We start from the raw sequence: 19,176 nt of genomic DNA, 5'->3' as shown, positions 1-19,176 counted from the left end.
TGGATTTTCGTTTCTCCAGCAATATAGCTAATTGTCTCAGGGACATTTATTGACACCTCCATCCTTCCCTACTGATTTGAAATACTGCCTTTGTCACATAGTAAAGACCCACGTGGCCTGTTCCCCTCCTTTCTGTGTCCTTACCCTTGGTTAGCTCTCCCTGTGGGTCCCAGACTGCTCTGGCTGTGTTGTTTTTAGTATGTTTCAGTATCTGATAGGGCACATCCTCCCTCGTCATTCTTCCTTTACAAAATATTCTCAGCAATCCTTATGCATTTATTCATCAGATGAATTTTAGAACTTCCCATATTCCATTTTTTTTTAAAGTTCCCCTTGGGCTTCTTCTGAAGGGAGTTGGGGGCATCTTGACCCAGCTCAGGAGGCTGAAAGGCCCTTCGCTCTTTCTAGGTAACCTCCTCTTTTAACCTCGTGGTGTCCTTGTCCCAGAGACTGGGGCAAGGATCCCTTTGCCATTATCAACCTGCAGCTCAGGTCTTATTTCTTACCAAACAAACACACCTGGGCTACCCCAGGTCAGGTGTTATGGACACAAGGCCACAGAGCTTTTCCCAACTGGAGCAACCTGGGTCTCTTCAGCTTGGGAGCAGCCCACCCTGAGAGTGAGAGAAAGGACTGCCTTCCACCTCTCTAAAGAGTCTTCACTGTGTTCTAGACAAATACAATGACTTCATCGAGGCCAACCGCATCGAAGACTCAAGGGAGCGGATGAAGACGCTCAGGAAGCTGGTAAGGGGGGAGAGAGATGCCCTTAGGCAAAAGGCAGACTAGGCTGGAAGGACACCATCACCTTGGGAGGCCTGGAGTCCTTCTATTCCTTCTGTGACCTTGGAGAGACCCTGCTCCACTATGGGCCTCAGTTTCTCCATCTATCCAACAGGGCTGGTTAGAGGGTGGTTTCCAGACTCCCGAGATAGGACAGTGGGAGCCCCTGTGGGGTGTGGTGGGGAGGTGGGGAGGCCATCACAACCCATATCCCTTCTCACTCCTTCTCAGATCCGAGATCTCCCAGGACACTACTATGAAACACTCAAATTCCTCGTGGGCCATCTGAAGACCATTGCTGACCACTCGGAGAAAAACAAGGTGGGGGGACTCTGGTGTAGAGTGTGGGGCAAGGAAGCATATAAGGTCCTCTCAGCATATTCTAATCTCTTCCAGGTCAGATAATCCCATGGTCCTCTAGGCGCACCTTCCTCCTTAGAGGTCATTTTGTCCCCACCCCACCTTTCTGTGCTTCTCCCCCGGAGAGTCATCTCCTGAGTTTCCGAGGTTCTCCCAGAGGCAGAGAACCACAGTTCCACAGTGTCCAATGGAAATCTCTCCTCAGATTTAGCTCGAATCTCTTGCGTTGCCTTTTTCTTTTCTTTTTAAAAAGATTTTATTTTAAGTAATCTCCACACCCCATGTGGAGCTCAAACTTACAACCCCGAGATCAAGAGTCACATGCTGTACAGACTGAGCCAGCCAAGTGCCCCGCATTGCTTTTTTCTAATCAAACCTCTGCATCTTCTGGTTCTGCAGCAGGGAAAATAAATGGAGCTATAGGAATTCTCCCAGTTTTAAGATATCCTTAGAACCTCCAGAAGGTCCCTCCCTATTCTGGGATCTCTCATTGTTAGAGCAGTATGGATGAGCAGATTGGGTACTGCCCTTGGCTGCCAGACCTGCGGATGTATAAGGCTGAAAATCTGGCCTGTGCTGTACTTACCAGGCATCTCCATGCCCAGCAAGGAGGTATCTATCCCCTAAGCCAAGCATAGCTCAGAATGTGGTTGGGGCTCAGGCCTTAGGTGCCCACAGTGATGGAGGCATGGGGGACTGGAGATCAGAGCTCATGGGGTGTTGACACTGACCTGGTTTCCTCCCTCACCCAGATGGAGCCCAGGAACCTGGCCCTGGTCTTTGGGCCAACACTGGTGAGGACGTCTGAGGACAACATGGCAGACATGGTGACCCACATGCCTGACCGCTATAAGATTGTGGAGACGCTGATCCAGCATGTAAGCAGCCACCCTGGGCTGTGGCCATGTTCCCCTGGGCAGCTTGCTCCTGCCTGCTTGGGTGGATGAGCCCAGTGAAGGGGGAGACAGTTTAAACAAATGTTCCTGGGATGGTGAATGCCCTTCAGAAGGGATGGGCTGTGTTTCTGGACCAAACAGCAGTGGATCCTAGAATCCTTGTCTTTCTAGGATGTTTCATCCCCAGCAGGAGAATCAGGAGCCCCTTGAGCTTCCAAGATGCATGTGAGGGTCAGAGGTGAAGGAAGGTCAGGGAAGGTGCTACGGAGTTGGACAGCCAAGGAGTGAATGCAGGGGCATCTTCAGAAGGTGGCCCCCAGGAGAAGTGTCCTGGCAGAAACAAGCAGACAGGTGCAAGTAGAACAGGTGCAGCAGAACTCGGCCTTGCTGGCCTCACTGAGGCTTTGGGGGCCAAGTGGTGATGCCCAGTGGAGGGTGATGGGTGGGACAGGGCAGAGCAAGGGCTGAGGTGGGATCCTGCACTTGTGCTCTGTATGTCCTCGGCTGCTGTCTTGCCTTCTCATGGCTTCCCAGGGACACCACAACCCCACTGTCTCTAAGGATTCTAGATAGTTTTTGTCCATGATGGGATGAGAACCTAGAGCAGCCAGCAGAGGGCGCAGGAGGCCTTGGTCCTCTGGAGCCAAACCCAGGACAGCACCGCCCCCTTCTGGGGCACTCAGGAATGTTTTTATAAATCACGTTTTCCATTTCCAAATCTCCCTATGGCCTGTGGAGGGAATAGACCCCCTCCTGCTAGGAGAAATAAGATTGGCAGCTGGCCAGGAGAACGGGGTCCTCAGGCTCTGCAATGTCACAGATGCTTTAGGGAAGAGAATCCAGGTCATGTTACTTCCATTTTGTAGATAAGGAAACTGGTGCTCAGAGAGGCAAAGTGACTTGCTCAAAGTCACACAGCTAATAAGTGACAGCCCCAGGATTCTAAGCCAGCTTTGTCTGACCAAAGTTTGTGCTTTCCTCTTCCCCTACTGGGAGGGCAGACTCATGGGTCCTTCCTAGAGCTGATCTGACTGGCCAGGGGCAGTGAAGCGAGGCAGCAGGGTAGACTTTGGTCATGCTGACTGGCCTTGCCTGCTTATTTCCTTCCTTTCCTAGGTGGTCAGGGCTCTGAGCCTCAGGAGGGAACATCAGAGCCTGTTTTCTTGCTAACTTTGGGACCACCGGGGATCCCTGGGTGGCGCAGCGGTTTGGCACCTGCCTTTGGCCCAGGGCGCGATCTTGGAGATCTGGGATCGAATCCCATGTCGGGCTCTCAGTGCATGGAGCCTGCTTCTCCCTCTGCCTATGTCTCTGCCTCTCTCTCTCTCTCTCTCTCTGTGACTATCATAAATAAATAAAAATTAAAAAAAAAAAAAAAAAACTTTGGGACCACCAGCCCTGCAGGGGGGCGGCGGCGGGGGAGGGCAGCACTCCAGAACTGCCAGGGAGACCAGGGCTGCTGGGCAGTGTCAGGGATCCTGAATGAGGCCTTAGTCTGGGGAAGCTATCTCCCTTGGAAAAGTTCAGCTCCCCAACCTAACCCAGGTAGCCCCTGGAGCCCCCATGGGCATGTGCTTTGGGAAAGGGCCAGTGCGGAAGAGAGGGAGACTAGCCCCATGGCTCCTGGAGAAGCCCCTGGAAGCCCAAGGCCTGTGGTCAGCTGGAGTGTCAGGAATAGCAGCCTTTGGGAGAAAGGAGGCCCAGTGTGTGCACTTACCCTCCCCTAGGCCCCCAAGAGGGAGTCCCTAGACAGTAGCAGCCCTTCCTTTGGGCTGGCTGCCGGGAGGAAGAACACAATCTATCTCCTTCATAGGACTACTCCCAGCATCCAGCCTAGTGCCTGGCACATGGTGAACACTAAGGGTTTGTTGAATGAATGCATGAATGAATGAATGAATGAATGAGTGGCTATTGAGTTTCACCCGTCTGGGCTTTCCCACTCAGGGATTCATTCCTGGGCACTAGTGCAGCTGGTGACTCTCTGTTCTCTGCCTCCTTGGCACTTGAACATAATCAGCCTGGACAGTTGTCTAGGGAATGCGCTACCCCCTCCGTGGTCCACTGAAGTCCACCCACGCAAGTTTGCTGGTCTTTCTCTAGTCCAGAGGCCCTATAGCCAAGGCTCAGTGTAGTCAAGAGCCCAGGCAGGATGGGACTTTGGCAGAGACCGTGCTCTGACTCTGGCTGAGTCTGTGGCCAGTGAGTGGATGGTTGAGGGTCTGGGTGACATGACCTCCTGCTGGACTTCCAGCCACAGCTGTTACCTGGCCTCTCTACCTGGGGCTCCTGTCTTCTGTGGAACTCTTAGACAGCAGAGCCAGAAGGGGCTATAAGGCATGGAGACCCATTGTCGCATCCTACAGGAGGTGGAAACAGGTGTAGAGAGAGGCAGTGACTTGCCTAGGGTCACACAACATGATCGATCATGGCAGGGTGGAAGTGTGCAGACCCAGCTGTTCAACCCTCTCAGTGGCAAGTTGTCGCCAGCTCTTACCCGTGTTCACTGAGTCATCTGAAATCCAAAGAGCATTCATTCCTTTATTCCCCTGGCAAACGTGGTTGATTCCTCCTCTATGTACACTGGGATTTTTCAGTGCCAGTACTAGTGACCTTTGGGGCCAGGTAATTCTTCTTGGGGGGGGGGGGGGCTGTCCTGTGTATTATAAGATGGTTAGCAACATCTCTGGCTAGATGCCAGGAACATCCCTCCAGTTGTGACCAATGAAAATGTCTGCAGACTTTGCCAGTGCCCCCTGGGGAGTGGGGGAGTGGAGTCACCCTGGCTGAGAAGCACTGAGGCAGCTGTTGAAGGGCACTGGCTCTGGAGCCAGCCTGCCTGAGTTCACCTCTGCCTCTGCTCCTTGCATGCTGTGTGGCCTTAAACACATTACTTACCCTCTCATCTGTAACGTAGAGACAATAATAATGCTTATGGCACAAAGTAGTTGTTGAGGGTTATGTGAGTTAATGGCTGTAAAACACTTCAAAAGCCACCTAGCAGCTAGGAAGTGTTCTCTGAATTAGCGATCTCTGATCTCCGTTACTGACTTGATGGGCATGATTTCATGCCAGAGGCCAATGCAGGTGCTGAGACACAGATGTCACTTCATTTTCTGGGCTGCAGCTAGCTAGCGAAGCTTGGTGGAAGGCCCCGCCCCTGCCCCAGGGGTAGAGAGGGACCAAGAGGTGGGAGGGGTGGGAGGACTACTTGAATTATCTTAAAAGGCCCCAAGGAATTTAGCCAGGCAGAGAAAGGAGAAAGCATTCCAGGCAGTGGGAACTGTATATGCAAAAAGCAGGGTGGCACCAGCTAGCATGCATTCTTCCAGAGGCCTCTGGGCTACCCGGAAGCTTCCTTTAGACTTCTGGGTTCCCACAGCACTTTTGGGCACCCTCAAACCGAATTAAAGGCTGGCTTATTATACACTAACAATGTGTTGTACATACAGGATCTCATTATTTTTAAAAAATTTTAAACGGAGGGGAGCATCTGGGTAGCTCAGTTGGTTAAGTGTCAGACTTTTTTTTTTTTTAAGATTTTATTTATTTATTCATGAGTGACAGAGAGAGAGAGAGAGAGAGAGAGACAGGCAGAGGGAGAAGCAGGCTCCATGTAGGGAGCCCGATGTGGGACTCGATCCCGGGTCTCCAGGACCAGGCTGAAGGCGGTGCTAAACCACTGAGTCCCCCGGGCTGCCCCTAAGTGTCTGACTCTTGATTTCAGCTCAGGTCATGATCTCAGGGTCATGAGATAGAGCCTGGGGTTGGGCTCTGCACTGGGCCTGGCACCTGCTTGACATCCTCTCCCTCTCCCTCTGCCTCATCCCTCTCCTGCTTGCAGGCATGCTCTATCTTTCAAAAAAAATTCTTTTTAATGGAGTTATAACTGACATGTAACGTTATATTAGTTTCAGGTGTACAACATAATGATCCGATATTTGTATACGTTGTGAAATGATCGGCACTATAAGTCTAGTTACCACCCATCACCATGTATAGGTACAATTGTTTTTCTTCTGATGAGAATATTTTTAGTTTTTAATTTTTTTATTTTTATTTTTTTAAAGATTTTATTTATTTATTCATGAGACACACACACACAGAGAGAAGCAGAGACACAGACAGAGGGAGAAGCAGGCTCCATGCAGGGAGCCTGATGTGGGACTTGATCCTGGGACTCCAGGATCATGCCCTGGACTAAAGGCAGGCGCTAAACCGCTAAGCCACCCAGGGATCCTGAGAATTTTTTTAAAGTTTGATTTTATTTTAGAGAAAGCAAGGGAGAGTGGGGTGAGGGACAGAGGGAGAGGGAGAGAGAATCTCCAACAGAATCCCCACTGAGTGCAGAGCCTGACGCAGGGCTCAATCCCAAGACCCTGAGATTATGATCTGAGCAGAAATCGAGAGTCAGACACTTAACCAACTGAGCCACCCAGGTGCCCCTTGTGATGAGAATTTTTAAGAGTCATTCTCTTAGTGACTTCCACATATACAATACAGTGTTTTTAACTATAGTCATCATGCTCTATGCTACATCCCCATGACTTATTTATAACTAGAAGTTTGTACCTTTTGACCCTCTTCACCTACTTGGTCCTCACCCTACTCCTGGCAACCACCAGTCTGTTCTCTCTACCTATGAACTTGGATTTTGTTTATTTGTTTGTTTGTTTTAGATGCCACATAAGTGAGATCATTCGGTATTTGTCTTTCTCTGTCTGAAATATTTCATTTATCATAGTGTCTTTGAGGTCCACCCATGTGGTCACACATGGCAAGATTTCCTTCTTTTTTTTTTTTTTTTTGATATCCTTCTTTTTATGGCTGAGGAATGTTCCATGTTATATATATATATACCACATCTTCTTTATCCATTTCTCCATTGATGGACACATAGGTCACTTCTGTATCTTGGCTTTTGTAAATAAAAACTGCTGCAGTGAACGTCAGGGTGCAGATATCTTTTCTTGTTGGTGTTTTTTTTTCCCCCCTTCAGATAAATACCTAGAAGTGGAATTGCTGGATCATAAGGTAGTTCTACTTTTAACTTTTTGAGGAACCTCTATACTGGTTTCCATAGTGGCTGCACCATTTCACATTCCCACCAACAGGGCGTGAGGATTCCCTTTTCCCTACATCCTTGCCAACACTTGGTATTCTAATCTTTTTTATAATAGCTATATGGGATTTCATTTTAATTCTCACCACAATTCTAGAAGTAGATACTCCTATTATGCCCATTTTACAGATAAGTAAATAGGTCATTTACCTGAGGTGAACTTGAACCTGACACGACAGACTTTAGATCTTGCATTATTTTAAAACTATTTTATTTATTTATTTGAGAGAGAGAGAGAGCATGAGTGGAGGGGAGGGACAGAGGGAGAGGGAGAAGCAGACTCCCCACTCAGCAGGGAGCCCGGCTTGGAGCTTGGTCCCAGGACCCTGAGATCACAACCTTAGCTGAAGGCAGACACTTAACTGACTGAGCCACCCAGGCACCCCTAGATCTTGCATTATTTCTTGTCCTCTCTTCTCTTTCTTATTTCTCTTCTGTGCCACTTATTTGTGTTAATAATATGCCCAATTATGATAAATAATAACTGAGGTTCATGGCACATGGTCATCAACTTGCAAGTCTTATGCCCACCTTCATTCCTACCCTCACTCTGCCCCCCCATAATGACCCACTCTAAAAGGTTAATACATGTCCTTCCAATCCACCTTCTCTATGCTTACTTTATTTATTTTTAAACAAACAGTATTTTATTTTTATTTTTTAAAAGTAATCTCTCTGCCCAACATGGGGCTTGAACTCATGACTCCAAGATCAAGAGTCACACACTCTACCAACTGAGCCAGCTGGGCACCCCAAATCTGTGTGTTTTAATTTTCATCAGTGAACTCATTGGCTTGATTCTAATTTCTATACTGTTAGGATTTCTCTCAGTTATCTTTTTTATTTTATTTTATTTTATTTTATTTTATTTTATTTTATTTTAAAGATTTTATTTATTTATTCATGAGAGACACAGAAAGAGATAGGCAGAGACATAAGCAGAGGGAGAAGCAGGCTCCATGCTGGGGGCCCGATGTGAGACTCAATCCTGGGTTTCCAGGATCACACCCTGAGCTGAAGGCAGACGCTTAACCACTGAGCCACCGAGGCGTCCCTTATCTCTGTTATCTTAAATGTCATTTATTTACCCCATTTTCATTTTATTTCTTTTCGATCTGTCCTACCTTGCTTTAGATGAATTGATTTTTATTCTCCTGATGTGAAAATTACACAATTTATAAAGCCTGTACTGTGTTTAATTATACAATTATAACAGCCCATACTTATGTTTCATTTTCTCTGACTATTTCTAAAGCTCATCAATATCCATTGTCTTCCACCACATCTGAAAGCCAAGTACATTAATGTATGCTCACCTGTCACTGGTTTCTCCCTCTGCATTTGAAATCCACGGTGTGATGTATATACTTTGATTGTATTTGTATATGTGTGTGAGTATCCTTGCTTGGATCGACAATGGACTTTTCTATGCTACTGTCCATCCTTCTCAGAGCTTGTTATTCCACCCTGGAGTCATTTCTTTATATGCTCATGTACACAATTAAGACAGTCTTTGTGCAGTCAGCTTTTTGATGTCTTAGAAAAGCTGTAGTTTATACCCAGTTGAGAGTTTAGCAGGGTATAGAATTCTAGGTTTGAAATTCCTGCGTTTTTAAGTCTAGCAATACAGTGAAAATATTGTCTTCTTGTGTCTTGCTGCTGTAAGTTCTAGTTACAGCTAATACTTGCTCATGTGTAAGCAGTCTGTTTTTGTCTTTCAGAAAACTTTGGGTTTTTATCTTCAAGATTTCTCACATATCACAAAATGTATTCAAGAGTGGGATTTTCACTATTTTCTATCCTGTTTGGCATTTATGTGAAAACCCTTGCCTGCGTGCCCTTCAGAGAACCTCCTAACGCTTCCCTCCAGGCACTTTTCTGGCCAGGGGAGGGGCTGCTGCCCCAGTGCCGGTGAGGGGTACACAGCTGGGACATCTGTGATTGGCCCACTCCCTGCAGTGGCCTGGACCAGCACTAGATGGTGCTGCTGTCCCCACTTCTGGCCTATTGTTGGGAGGGAGCTCCAGACGCTTGCACTGGTGCACTGTACGAGGTCTAGTGACACACAGGCCACAGGCCGAAAAGCTCTCCCTGAGCCAGCCCTCCATCAATCCTCAGCGCCTTCCCCAACCAGGCTGCGTTTCCCTCCCACACTGGGGTCCGACCTTTTCTCTCCCCAAGAGTTTCTCATAATCTATGGATTTGGGTCCTGGGCTTCATCAACTTCCCTTGGGGACTTCTAGTAACCAGGCATGAGGTGGGGACCCTCACCCCTTGGTGCCCCCTCCTGCCCCACTCCATCTGGCATCTGAGTGAAACCATTTGGACTGTGCAGATCGGGAGCCCATGTCTCCATCTTCCCTTAGCGCCTTCCCATGCTGAGCTCACCACTTCCTTTTGTCTCTTCTGCAGTCAGACTGGTTCTTCAGCGATGATGAGGACAAGGGAGAGAGAGTAAGTGATGCGGGGGTGGGGTGGGGGTGTCTGGTCTGAGGTTGGCCCTTATCCTGGGCTGGGGGCCAGGAGGGGGCAGGCAGCAAGACTCAAGTCGGGGAAGGTCCCTCCCTCAGGGCTTCCCAGTCTGATGGAGGAAACATAGACCCTCTCCTCAGGAGCCTCTAATCTGATAGAAAACACAATCTTTGCCTTCACGAGAGCCCCCAGTCTGAGGAAGGAGATATAAGCTTGACCCTAAGAAAACTGAATCCAATGGCAAAGGCAGACCCCACCATCTGGTTTTCTGTGGAGGGTACAGGTCTTAGGAAAGTCCAGTCTGATGGGGGAGACACAGCTCCTGCCTCCAGCCTTTAGGGGTTCAGTCAAGGTGCTGGGGAAGGCACAAAGCAGTCTAATGGGAGGACATGTAGGACCTATCCTCCAGAGTGCCTGACTGATGAGAGAGACAGTTGCCCCAGTGAGCCTCAGTTTGATGGGGGAGTTGTGGGCTTTGCCTTCGGGTTACCCCATTTTGCGGGATCCACAGTCTAGCCACCTGAGGGCATGCTGGCTGACCCTCCTCCTGTTTGCAGACTCCTGTGGATGACAAGGAGCCTCAGTCAGTGCCCAACATTGAGTACCTCCTGCCTAACATTGGCAGGACGGTGCCCCCTGGTGACCCAGGTTCAGGTGAGTGTGGGGGGGCCTGGGAAGGGGTGGGAGTGGGGTGGGATCCACATCCCTGAGGGTCCCAGGTGCCTGGCCAGATGCCTAGCTTCCCTGCTCTGCCCCCACCACAGAGACTGGGCCGTGGCAGGGCCTTCTCCTCTCTGGGGAGGTCCAGCTTTCCTGTGCACCTGCCTCCTCATCTGCTCAGCTGCCCCTGGGCTGGGGAGGGACTTTGTTTGCCCTCCTTCACTGGTTTCCTTCCTGAGCTTTTTATTTCTCATGGGCTGTGTCCTTCTGGGCATGTTGCTCTTTTTAATTTTTCTTCCTTTTCTCCTTGCACCCCTCCACCCTCCTTTCTCCTTTCCCTGTGCTCTCCTCCCACCCCTGAACCCTGCCCCTCTCTTCTCTTCTTCCTCTCCTCCAGCGGACCTGTTGGAGATTTAAAGGGTACAGTGTGGCATTGCGGCCTCGGTCACTAACAGTGGCGGGTGATTATAAGAAGGCTGGGCAGGCCTGAGGGGCAGGCAGAAAGGTCCCGGGTTGTAAGCACCTCGATGTGACACTCCAGCTACCCATGCTTGTTAGCAACGCCCCCCCACCACCACCACCTCCCTGACCCTCTCATCTGAAAGCCCCTTCTCAGGAGGAAGGAGGCATTTGTTGGAGCCAGATCCTATCCCCTTGCCAGGAAGTCAGGGCACCTGGGGTTGCTCTCTGCAGTCCCCAGACTCTGGCCTTCTTTCTGTGCCCAGCCTGGCCACTTTTGGTTATCTGGACAGGGGGAGGCTTGGCTGGAGGGGGACCCAGACTGTCCAGACATGAGGGATGTCATCCCTAAAAGCCTTTCTATAGCTGTGGCACCTGCCTCAGTTGCCTCCAAGGGCTGGCTCTTCCTGCTTCTGAAACCAGAGCCCCTGATCACTCAGCCCCTTAGTCCTCTTTCTGGGCATGGACCCTCATAGCAGCGTAGCCCAGAGCAGTCCTTCTTGGCTCAAGGCATTAACTTGTCCCACTCCATGGCTGAGCCTCCCCTTTGTATTTTGACTGCTCCTGCCTCTGACATAGGTATACCACAGCCCCTCTAGTTACCAGAGGCAGGCCGGGGAGGGAGCCAGAGGACCAGGTGGGTGGGGGTCGCAGAGAGGAGCCCCCCATTTCTTCTAATCACCTGCTGCCGCACCCCTGCCCTGTGTGTGTCACTGTGTGGTCAGCCATCTGCTCTTCTCACTGTGTGCAGGGGAGGGCCGGGGAGGAGGTCTCACTTGCTTGCCAGAGAGTGTGGATTAACTGTGCCTGTCCACTGCCCCTTCTGACCCCAGGGAGATCCTTAGAGCAGCCCGCTCCCTCCCCAGTCCCGGAGAAGACACTACCAGGATTCGTTTCTGGTTCCTTCTCCACCCCCAATGATATTAAGGGAGTGGGACCCAAGTCCCACGGATGTGATGATTTACTCTTCTTCATAACTCTGGTGATGAACAGATGCCTTGCCCCATAAGGGCAGATTGACCTGGAGTCTGGAGATGGAGCCTGGCAAGGCCCTAATCACCAGCCCACTCTACCTCCTGTGTCTCACCCACCTGCTGTCTGCCCCTGTACTCCATCTTTCACAGGGCCCGTCTTCTTCCTCCTGTCCTGGGATTGGGGTGGGGTGGAGGTAGATGTAGGGCACCCACCCGTCTATGCACTGTGTGGTCTCCATTTCTCCAGAGCATCTGTGATTTGCTGTGTTTCATTGTGGTTTCCGTGGACTGCATCTCGTATTTGCCATTTTCTCTCCAGTGCTTCAGAGTAACAGGGACAGAAGGGGAGGGGGGGAGAAACTAGACCCAAAGAAAAGCACCGCCCGCCCTTGGCCCTGACCCTGGCAAACGAGGGTCTAGGGACTGGCAGCCTGATGTCACCTTCTGCCTCAAAAGGAAGTGGCAATTGACATCATTGTTCGTTCCATCCCTGTCCCTTAGGAAATGACATCAGAAGTCCATCACACTCCCAGGACCTGGGGAGATCTCAGGTGTCTGAACTCCCTGGTTTCTGAAGCCTCCGAGGAGAGGGAATTGTGTTCACAGGACAGCCTCCTCTTGCTCCAATTTAACTTTCGTTTTTCTCTCTCTCGCCAACAGACTCTACCACCTGCAGTTCAGCCAAGTCCAAGGTGAGTGCCAAAGCCATTCTGAAGGCTTTATCCCTGTCCAAGATAGCCTGCTCTTTGCTTTTAGGTCAGGGGACTTGGGAGAATGGCCATTGGGCCCTGAGGAAGATTCCTGGTCACTGGGATGGAAGGTAGGGAGTACGTGTATGCGAGGCAAGCAGAGAAGCTGCTCCCCTTCGCAGGGCTCCGTGAGGCATCCGGGGGAAGAGAAGGATCTGGCTTGGGAGTTAGGTGGTCAGGACTTGGCAGTTAGGTGGTCAGGGGGCCAGTGGTTAGAAGCACAGACAGTCCTGGGTCTGAGTCCTGGCTGCATCACTCAGTTGCTCCGGGACGTCAGGCAAGATGCTTAACCTCTTTGTGACCTGCCGTTTCTGCAACGAGGCCTAGTATTTATCTCCATAAATGGGATACCAACAAATATGTCTGCTCTAGTAACGACACTTTTTGGAGAGCCCAAAGCAAGCAAGCAGAAGGAAGGAAATAAAGATAAGAGCATAAATCAATGAAATTGAAAACATTGAGAAAATCAGTGAAACCAAAGCCGGCTCTTTGTTGTTGTTGTTGTTTTGTTTTTAATATATATATATATTTAATTTATGTATTCATGAGAGACCGAGAGAGAGGCAGAGACACAGGCACAGGGAGAAGCAGACTGATGTGGGACTCGATCCTGGGACCCCAGGATCCCGCTCTGGGCTGAAGGCAGGTGCTAAACTGCCGAGCCACCCAGGGATCCCCTCAAAGCTGGCTCTTTGAACCAGCTCTCGTAGCCAGTTACTCCTGCCTGCTCCAGAGCCTGCCCTCTAAGACAGCCCATTAGGTGAGGATCGCTGCCGAGCCTTTAGATTAGAGCTTCATGGCCAAAGGCATTGTCTTGGGCAGCTCAGGCTGCCAAAACAAAATGCCACATATTGGGTGGCTTAAACAACAAACATCTATTTTTTTCACAGTTCTTGAGGCTAGATTCCAAGATCAAGGTGTCAGCATGGTCAGTTTCTGGTGAGAGCTCTCTTCCTGTCTTGTAGATGGCAGCCTTCTTGCTTTGTCCTCATATAGCAGAGAGAGAGAGCGTGTGCGATAGAACTAGCTCTCTGGCGTCTTTTTTTTTTTTTTTTTAATAAGAGGACTAATGCCACCATAATGGCACAACCTCATTACCTCCCATCTTTAAATACACTGGGCTTCAGTGTATTTAGGGCTTCAGCAGATGGATTTGGGGAGGGGGACACAATTCTGTCCCTAGTAGTCGATGAAATCACTAAACATTGTTGACTGGACTGGACTCATTTTTAGCTGGGTCTCTAAGGACTGGCCAGGTCATAGTAAGCCCAGTGTGCCTGACACCAAACAGGTGCTCATTATGTATCTGGGGGGCACCTGGGTGGTTCAATTGGTTAAGCGCCCAACTCTTGATTTCCACTCAGGTCATGATCTCAGGGTCATGAAGAGCTGTGTGTCAGGCTCTGCACTTCTCATGCTTGAGATTTCTCTCTCCCTCTCCCTCTGCTCTCCCCTCTCTGCTTGCACACATACTGTCTAAAAAAAAAAAAAAGAAGAAAGAAAGAAAGAAAGAAAGAAAGAAAGAAAGAAAGAAAGAAAGAAAGAAAGAAAGAAAGAAAGAAAGAAGGAAGGAAGGAAGGAAAAAGGAAGGGAAGGAAAGGAAAGGAAAAAGGCTGCTTTAGTCTGGTACAGAGGTCCTCTGCAACCTCTCCATAGAACCTCTGACTGCACACCTGTGGGGCAGGGAGCTTCCTCCATCATAATATTGCCAGGGCAAAGAGAAAATTCATTATAGTGACCTGAATCTAGCTGAATCTAGCTGCATGTAACTTCCACCCATTGCTCCTGCTAGCCTCTGGTTTTCCAGAGCCTCTCCTGACCTCTGCATTCCTGGAAGTGACCACTATGACCTCACTGCTTCTGTAACTAGCAAGGATGAGAGGATAATTTGATCAGATGGTCCTAGTGGCCTCTCCAGTCTCTCAGAGAGCATTGGCCAGAAGAGAAAGTGGCACTGGCCACCCTGTGCTTTGGGTTGATCACAGCAGAGCTGCCATATCTCACAACTCCAAGGATTGCCTTCTGGAGTCATGCCATGTTGACAGCCACAGCCCAGGAGCCACATTTCTTTGAATCCTGACTGCCTGACATGCTTCACCTTTCTCAGAATGAGCTGTTGTGAGGGACAGTACATAGGTTGCGGTGGCCACATGAGACATCTCTGTGTCTCCATTATTATGCTGTGGCTGAAACAGGAGGTGACCTATGAAGAGGGGTCACAGGGCAGGCCATTCCAGCCAACAGGGGGACCAGTTTCAGCCTCTGCTTCTGCAGGGCTTCCTGTGTCAAGGGGACTGCATTCACCCATTTGTCCATTCACTTAATATTTATTGAGCACCTGTTATGTGCCAGGCACTGTGCTAGGAGCCATGGATGCAAACACAGATTAGCCACAGACCTTGCTCTCAAGGAAGTCAGAGTTTGATACAGATCCTGTGGAAACAGACCTATCCTGATGGGAGAAGAGCAGGTGTAGATGTATTTTCAAAGGGCTATGGGAGGACTGAGAGGTAGATACATGGAGGATGCCATGTTTGAGCTGGGCCTAGTAGGAGGACTTAAGAGTTTATCAAGCACAAAGGGTGGGCCAGGGGGTGGTGGGCTGTCAGTGTTAAAGTGCAAGTAAGTCTGGCAGGTGGGTATCACTCGAGTGAAGGCTGTGTTGGGGTTGGGGTAGAGAGGACCTTAGGCTGGGAAAGTTGGGAACAGATTGTGAAGGGCCCTGAGTCTGGGCTTCATCCTGATGGAGGTGGAGGGGTCCTGCAGAGTCTTGGAGGTGATGGGATTCCTGCCTAGTCTTAGAAGGACTGATTGCTCTGGAGGAGGGACTGGGGTAAGGCAAAGGTGGAGGCAGGGAGTCCTATTAGAGAAGGCAGAAAAGCCCAGAAAAGGCAGAGTGAGGGTCTGGAAAGAGGATGGTGAAGATGGGCTGGCTTTGAGAGTCACTTCAGGAGAATTGAGAAGAAACAGGGGAGAGGAAGGAGGCCGGGAATCACTTTAAGGTGGGGAACATGAATGCAGGTGGTTTGGGGCTGGGGAGTAGGGAGTGTAGTGTGGTTGCAGACAGGTGAGTTTCAGGTCCTTGTAGAAACCTTGCTGGAGACGATTCACCGTTGGATTCACCGTTGTGAGAAGAGTTCTGGAGTTCAAGAGATAGTTTGGTGTTGGCCGGTGATGGGCAGCGTGGGCTCTGCTGGAGCATCATGGAAGGCCGGGGCCAGAAAACACCCACAGGGGCTTAGCAGTGAGAATAGGGCAGGAAGTTGCCCAGCATGGGAAATCACTGCTCGGGGAGCAGCTTCAACGCAAACCATTAGATTGTGCAGGATTGTGTGGCCACTTCTGGCCGAAGAGCCGAGGGCTGGATTGATGTGAGATTGGGGATTGTGGGTGGGGTGCAGGTGGGAAGCCTGAAATGCCAGCCTGTGGGCTGCAGTGGGAAGGGGAAGTGACCTTGGGCCGGTTGCCCTGGAGAGGCCCATACATGCAGCGCAGGTGGACAGGCAGGTTTCCCAGGTGGGGGTGAGTGGAGATGGAGGGGATAGAAGCCTGGATCAGGGAGGTCCCGCCAGGCTCTGGTGGTTATAATCCGGGGCAGTACATGTGAAGCGGGTTCAAACTGCCAGGCGTATTCCCTGTTGAGAGACTGTTCCCACCAGAGCTGTGTGTAAAAGGGCTTATCTAGCGCTGTGCACGGGAATGGGGTGGAAGCTGGGCGGAGGTGGGGGACGGGCCCCAGCTCACTCGGAGGAGCCGAAAGTGTGGACGGAGGCCGGAGCGGGGGCGGGTGCCGGTGCGGTCTCCCGGCTGGGGGGGGACGCTCCCGCGGGGGCAGCCGCGTTCCGGGTGGGCCGACGGCGGGGGGGGGGGGGTGTGCCGCGGTGCGGGTGGCCTCCTGCCTCCTGCCTCCTGCATCCTGGCCTATCTCCCGCGCAGGGCTCGTGGGCCCCCAAGAAGGAGCCGTACGCCCGGGAGATGCTGGCGATCTCCTTCATCTCGGCGGTCAACCGCAAGCGGAAGAAGCGGCGGGAGGCGCGGGGGCTGGGCAGCAGCACCGACGACGACTCGGAGCAGGAGGCGCACAAGCCCGAGGCGGGGGCGCCGGCGCCTGGGGCGCGGGACCAGCCGGAGGGGCCGCCGCCGGCCGCCGCCGCCGCCGCCGCCGCCGCCGCCCCCCCCCCCGGAGGCCCCGGGCCGCCTCAGCCCCCCGGCGGCGCCGGACGAGCGGCCGGCCGCGGACACGCGCTCCATCGTCTCGGGCTACTCCACGCTGTCCACCATGGACCGCAGCGTGTGCTCGGGCGCCGGCGGCCGGCGGCCGGGCGCGGGGGACGAGGCGGACGACGAGCGCAGCGAGCTGAGCCACGTGGAGACGGACACGGAGGCCGGCGCGGGACCCGGGGGGCGCCCTGCGCGCCGGCCCTCCTTCAGCTCGCACCGCCTCATGCCCTGCGACACCCTGGCGCGCCGCCGCCTGGCCCGCAGCCGCCCGGACGCCGAGAGCCCGGGCGGGGGCGGGGGCGCGGGCGGGGGCGCGGGGCGGGGCGGGGGCCGCGCCGCGGAGCCGCCGGGCTCGGCCTCGTCCAGCAGCCAGGAGTCGCTGCGCCCCCCGGCGGCGGCGGCGGCGGCGGCGGCGGCGCTGGGCTCGCGGCCGTCGCGCATCGAGGCGCTGCGGCTGCGCCTCCGCGGCACCGCGGACGACATGCTGGCCGTGCGGCTGCGGCGGCCGCTGTCGCCCGAGACGCGGCGGCGCCGGAGCAGCTGGCGGCGCCACACGGTGGTGGTGCAGAGCCCGCTGACCGACCTCAACTTCAACGAGTGGAAGGAGCTGGGCGGCGGCGGCCCCCCGGAGCCCACGGGCCCGCGGGCGCACAGCGACAACAAAGACTCGGGCCTCAGCAGCCTGGAGTCCACCAAGGCGCGGGCCCCGGCGGCGGCGCCCTCGCTGCCGCCCGGGGACCCGGGGGCCCTGCAGAGCCAGCCCCCGCGCCGCTCGGCCGCCTCCCGCCTCCATCAGTGTCTGTGACCAGCACCCCCGTAGCGCCGGTCCCCTCCCCCAGGCCTCTGTGGCCTGCGGCCCCCTCCCCTTGTCCCCCGGGCGTCCCTCGAGTCTGTGTGCGGGGCTGGTAGGACGTGGGCAGGCCAGAGGCCCCCGCAGCCGTCAGAGCAGCGGGGAGACCGGAGGCACGGGCTGCTGGGGCTCTGTGGCAGAGTGGGCCCTTCGTGCTGCTCTTAGAGACCCTTGGTGGCCACGGGGCGTGGCTAAGGACCCCCCAAGTCTCAGACTAAAGGAAAGACACAGGGTGATGCTGGCTCTTGGCATCTTTCCTCTGCCCCTGCCTAGTAGCTCCTAGCTCCTGGCTGAGGGGAACGGGGTGTATGTATGTCAGGGGAGAGGAGATGGAGGGGGTAGTGTCCCTGGGACGCAGGGCATGTGTGCCACTGTGCCAGTCACTGTCAGAAGATGTTTCCGTGGCAACTTCTGCCCCTCCCGCCCCCTTGATTCCTGGCCTGCCCCACACCACACACCTGCCTGCCCCCCCCCCGGGGCTTCTTGCCTTTGGTGCATCCAGGGATCCTGCCCCCTGCTGCTTGTCAGAGCCAGAGAAGGAAGCTAGGGCCACTCCACAGAGGCAGGGCTGAGTCTTACCAGGGTTACTCCCCTCACCAACTTTTTGCCAACCTCTAAACCACCCTTACTAGGCGTGGTGACCATGAGGAGCTAGCTGCCAGTTCCCCAGCGAGTTTTGGGAGGGTCCAGTGTGCCCCCCTCCCAAGACCTCCATTGCCCGTCCTTTTATTCTTCCAGCTGTGCCTGCTTCTTCCACAACTCAGGCACACAGACCCCCACCTCCTTCCCTGTAGGAGGGGGCGTAGTAAACATCCCTGGTGTCTCTCTCGGTCTCTCTCTCTTGTTCTCTGTCCCTCCCTCCCTCCCTCTCTCTCTCAAACACACCACACACACACACACACACACACACACACACTGATTTATGGGGTCTGAGCTGGGCTGTTCCTTCAGGATGGGCGGGACCCAGCCCCCTCCCCTTCTCCCCACATGTTGTAAATAGACCTCAGACCACCAGGCCTCCCCACACACGCCCTCACTTATTCCAGGGAAGCCCAGGTGGGGTTGTGAACCCCACTGCCATGTCTATCAGTCCTCTCGTTTTATGCAAAGATTTGCTGTAAAGTAGAGTTCACTCTCCTCCCTCCCTCCCTCCCTCTTCCTTTTATTGTAAATATTGTCTCTAAATGTGTAACATATTATAAAGAATTTATAAGGATTTTTAAAGATGTTTTGCTCCTTTAAAAAAGTGTTGTAACAGTGTTGGATAAGCCTCTGGCCCCACGTGCGCATGTCTCCTTTCACTGTGTCCTTGACACACCTCTCTAGGCGACAACTAAGATTTCCTGCTTCTGAAAAGTCCTGTCTTAAAAGTATAGTCTATATCTTGGAAATAAATGGCCTTCCTTGAGGCACGAGTCAGCTGTGTCGCTTGTTTCGAAGGGAGGAAAGGGCCGAAGTGGGGCTAGGATGGAGAAGGGGTGAGGGGCTGGCCGGGGGCTGGCAGAGTGGAGGCAAACCTCTGCCTCCCGGTAGCTCTGTAGGTATTCTCGGGGACTTGCATGAGCAGTGACATAGGTGCAGAATACAAGATGGAAGGGTGCCTGACCCTCAATGGGGCAAGAGGTTTTCATGT

The 19,176-nt window shown here is 52.8% G+C and overlaps 1 protein-coding gene across 1 annotated transcript in view; it reads left to right on the top strand.

Annotated features, from left to right (window-relative positions):
- The window catches only part of ARHGAP23 (Rho GTPase activating protein 23), a 72,263-nt gene extending 53,305 nt beyond the window's left edge, over positions 1-18,958 (top strand). Inside the window, 8 exon segments of the mRNA XM_038547507.1 lie at positions 674-747; positions 1,015-1,104; positions 1,896-2,021; positions 9,571-9,612; positions 10,188-10,284; positions 12,384-12,415; positions 16,409-16,651; positions 16,653-18,958. Of these exon segments, the coding sequence (XP_038403435.1) occupies positions 674-747; positions 1,015-1,104; positions 1,896-2,021; positions 9,571-9,612; positions 10,188-10,284; positions 12,384-12,415; positions 16,409-16,651; positions 16,653-17,498 (1,550 nt within the window). The 3' untranslated portion in view covers positions 17,499-18,958.
- The last annotated feature ends 218 nt before the right edge of the window (positions 18,959-19,176 follow it).

The sequence above is a fragment of the Canis lupus genome, chromosome 9, assembly GCF_011100685.1.
Source record: "Canis lupus familiaris isolate Mischka breed German Shepherd chromosome 9, alternate assembly UU_Cfam_GSD_1.0, whole genome shotgun sequence".
Classification (NCBI taxonomy): domain Eukaryota; kingdom Metazoa; phylum Chordata; class Mammalia; order Carnivora; family Canidae; genus Canis; species Canis lupus.
The sequence above is the reverse complement of the archived record's forward strand: the minus strand, read 5'-3'. Positions and strand labels throughout refer to the sequence as shown.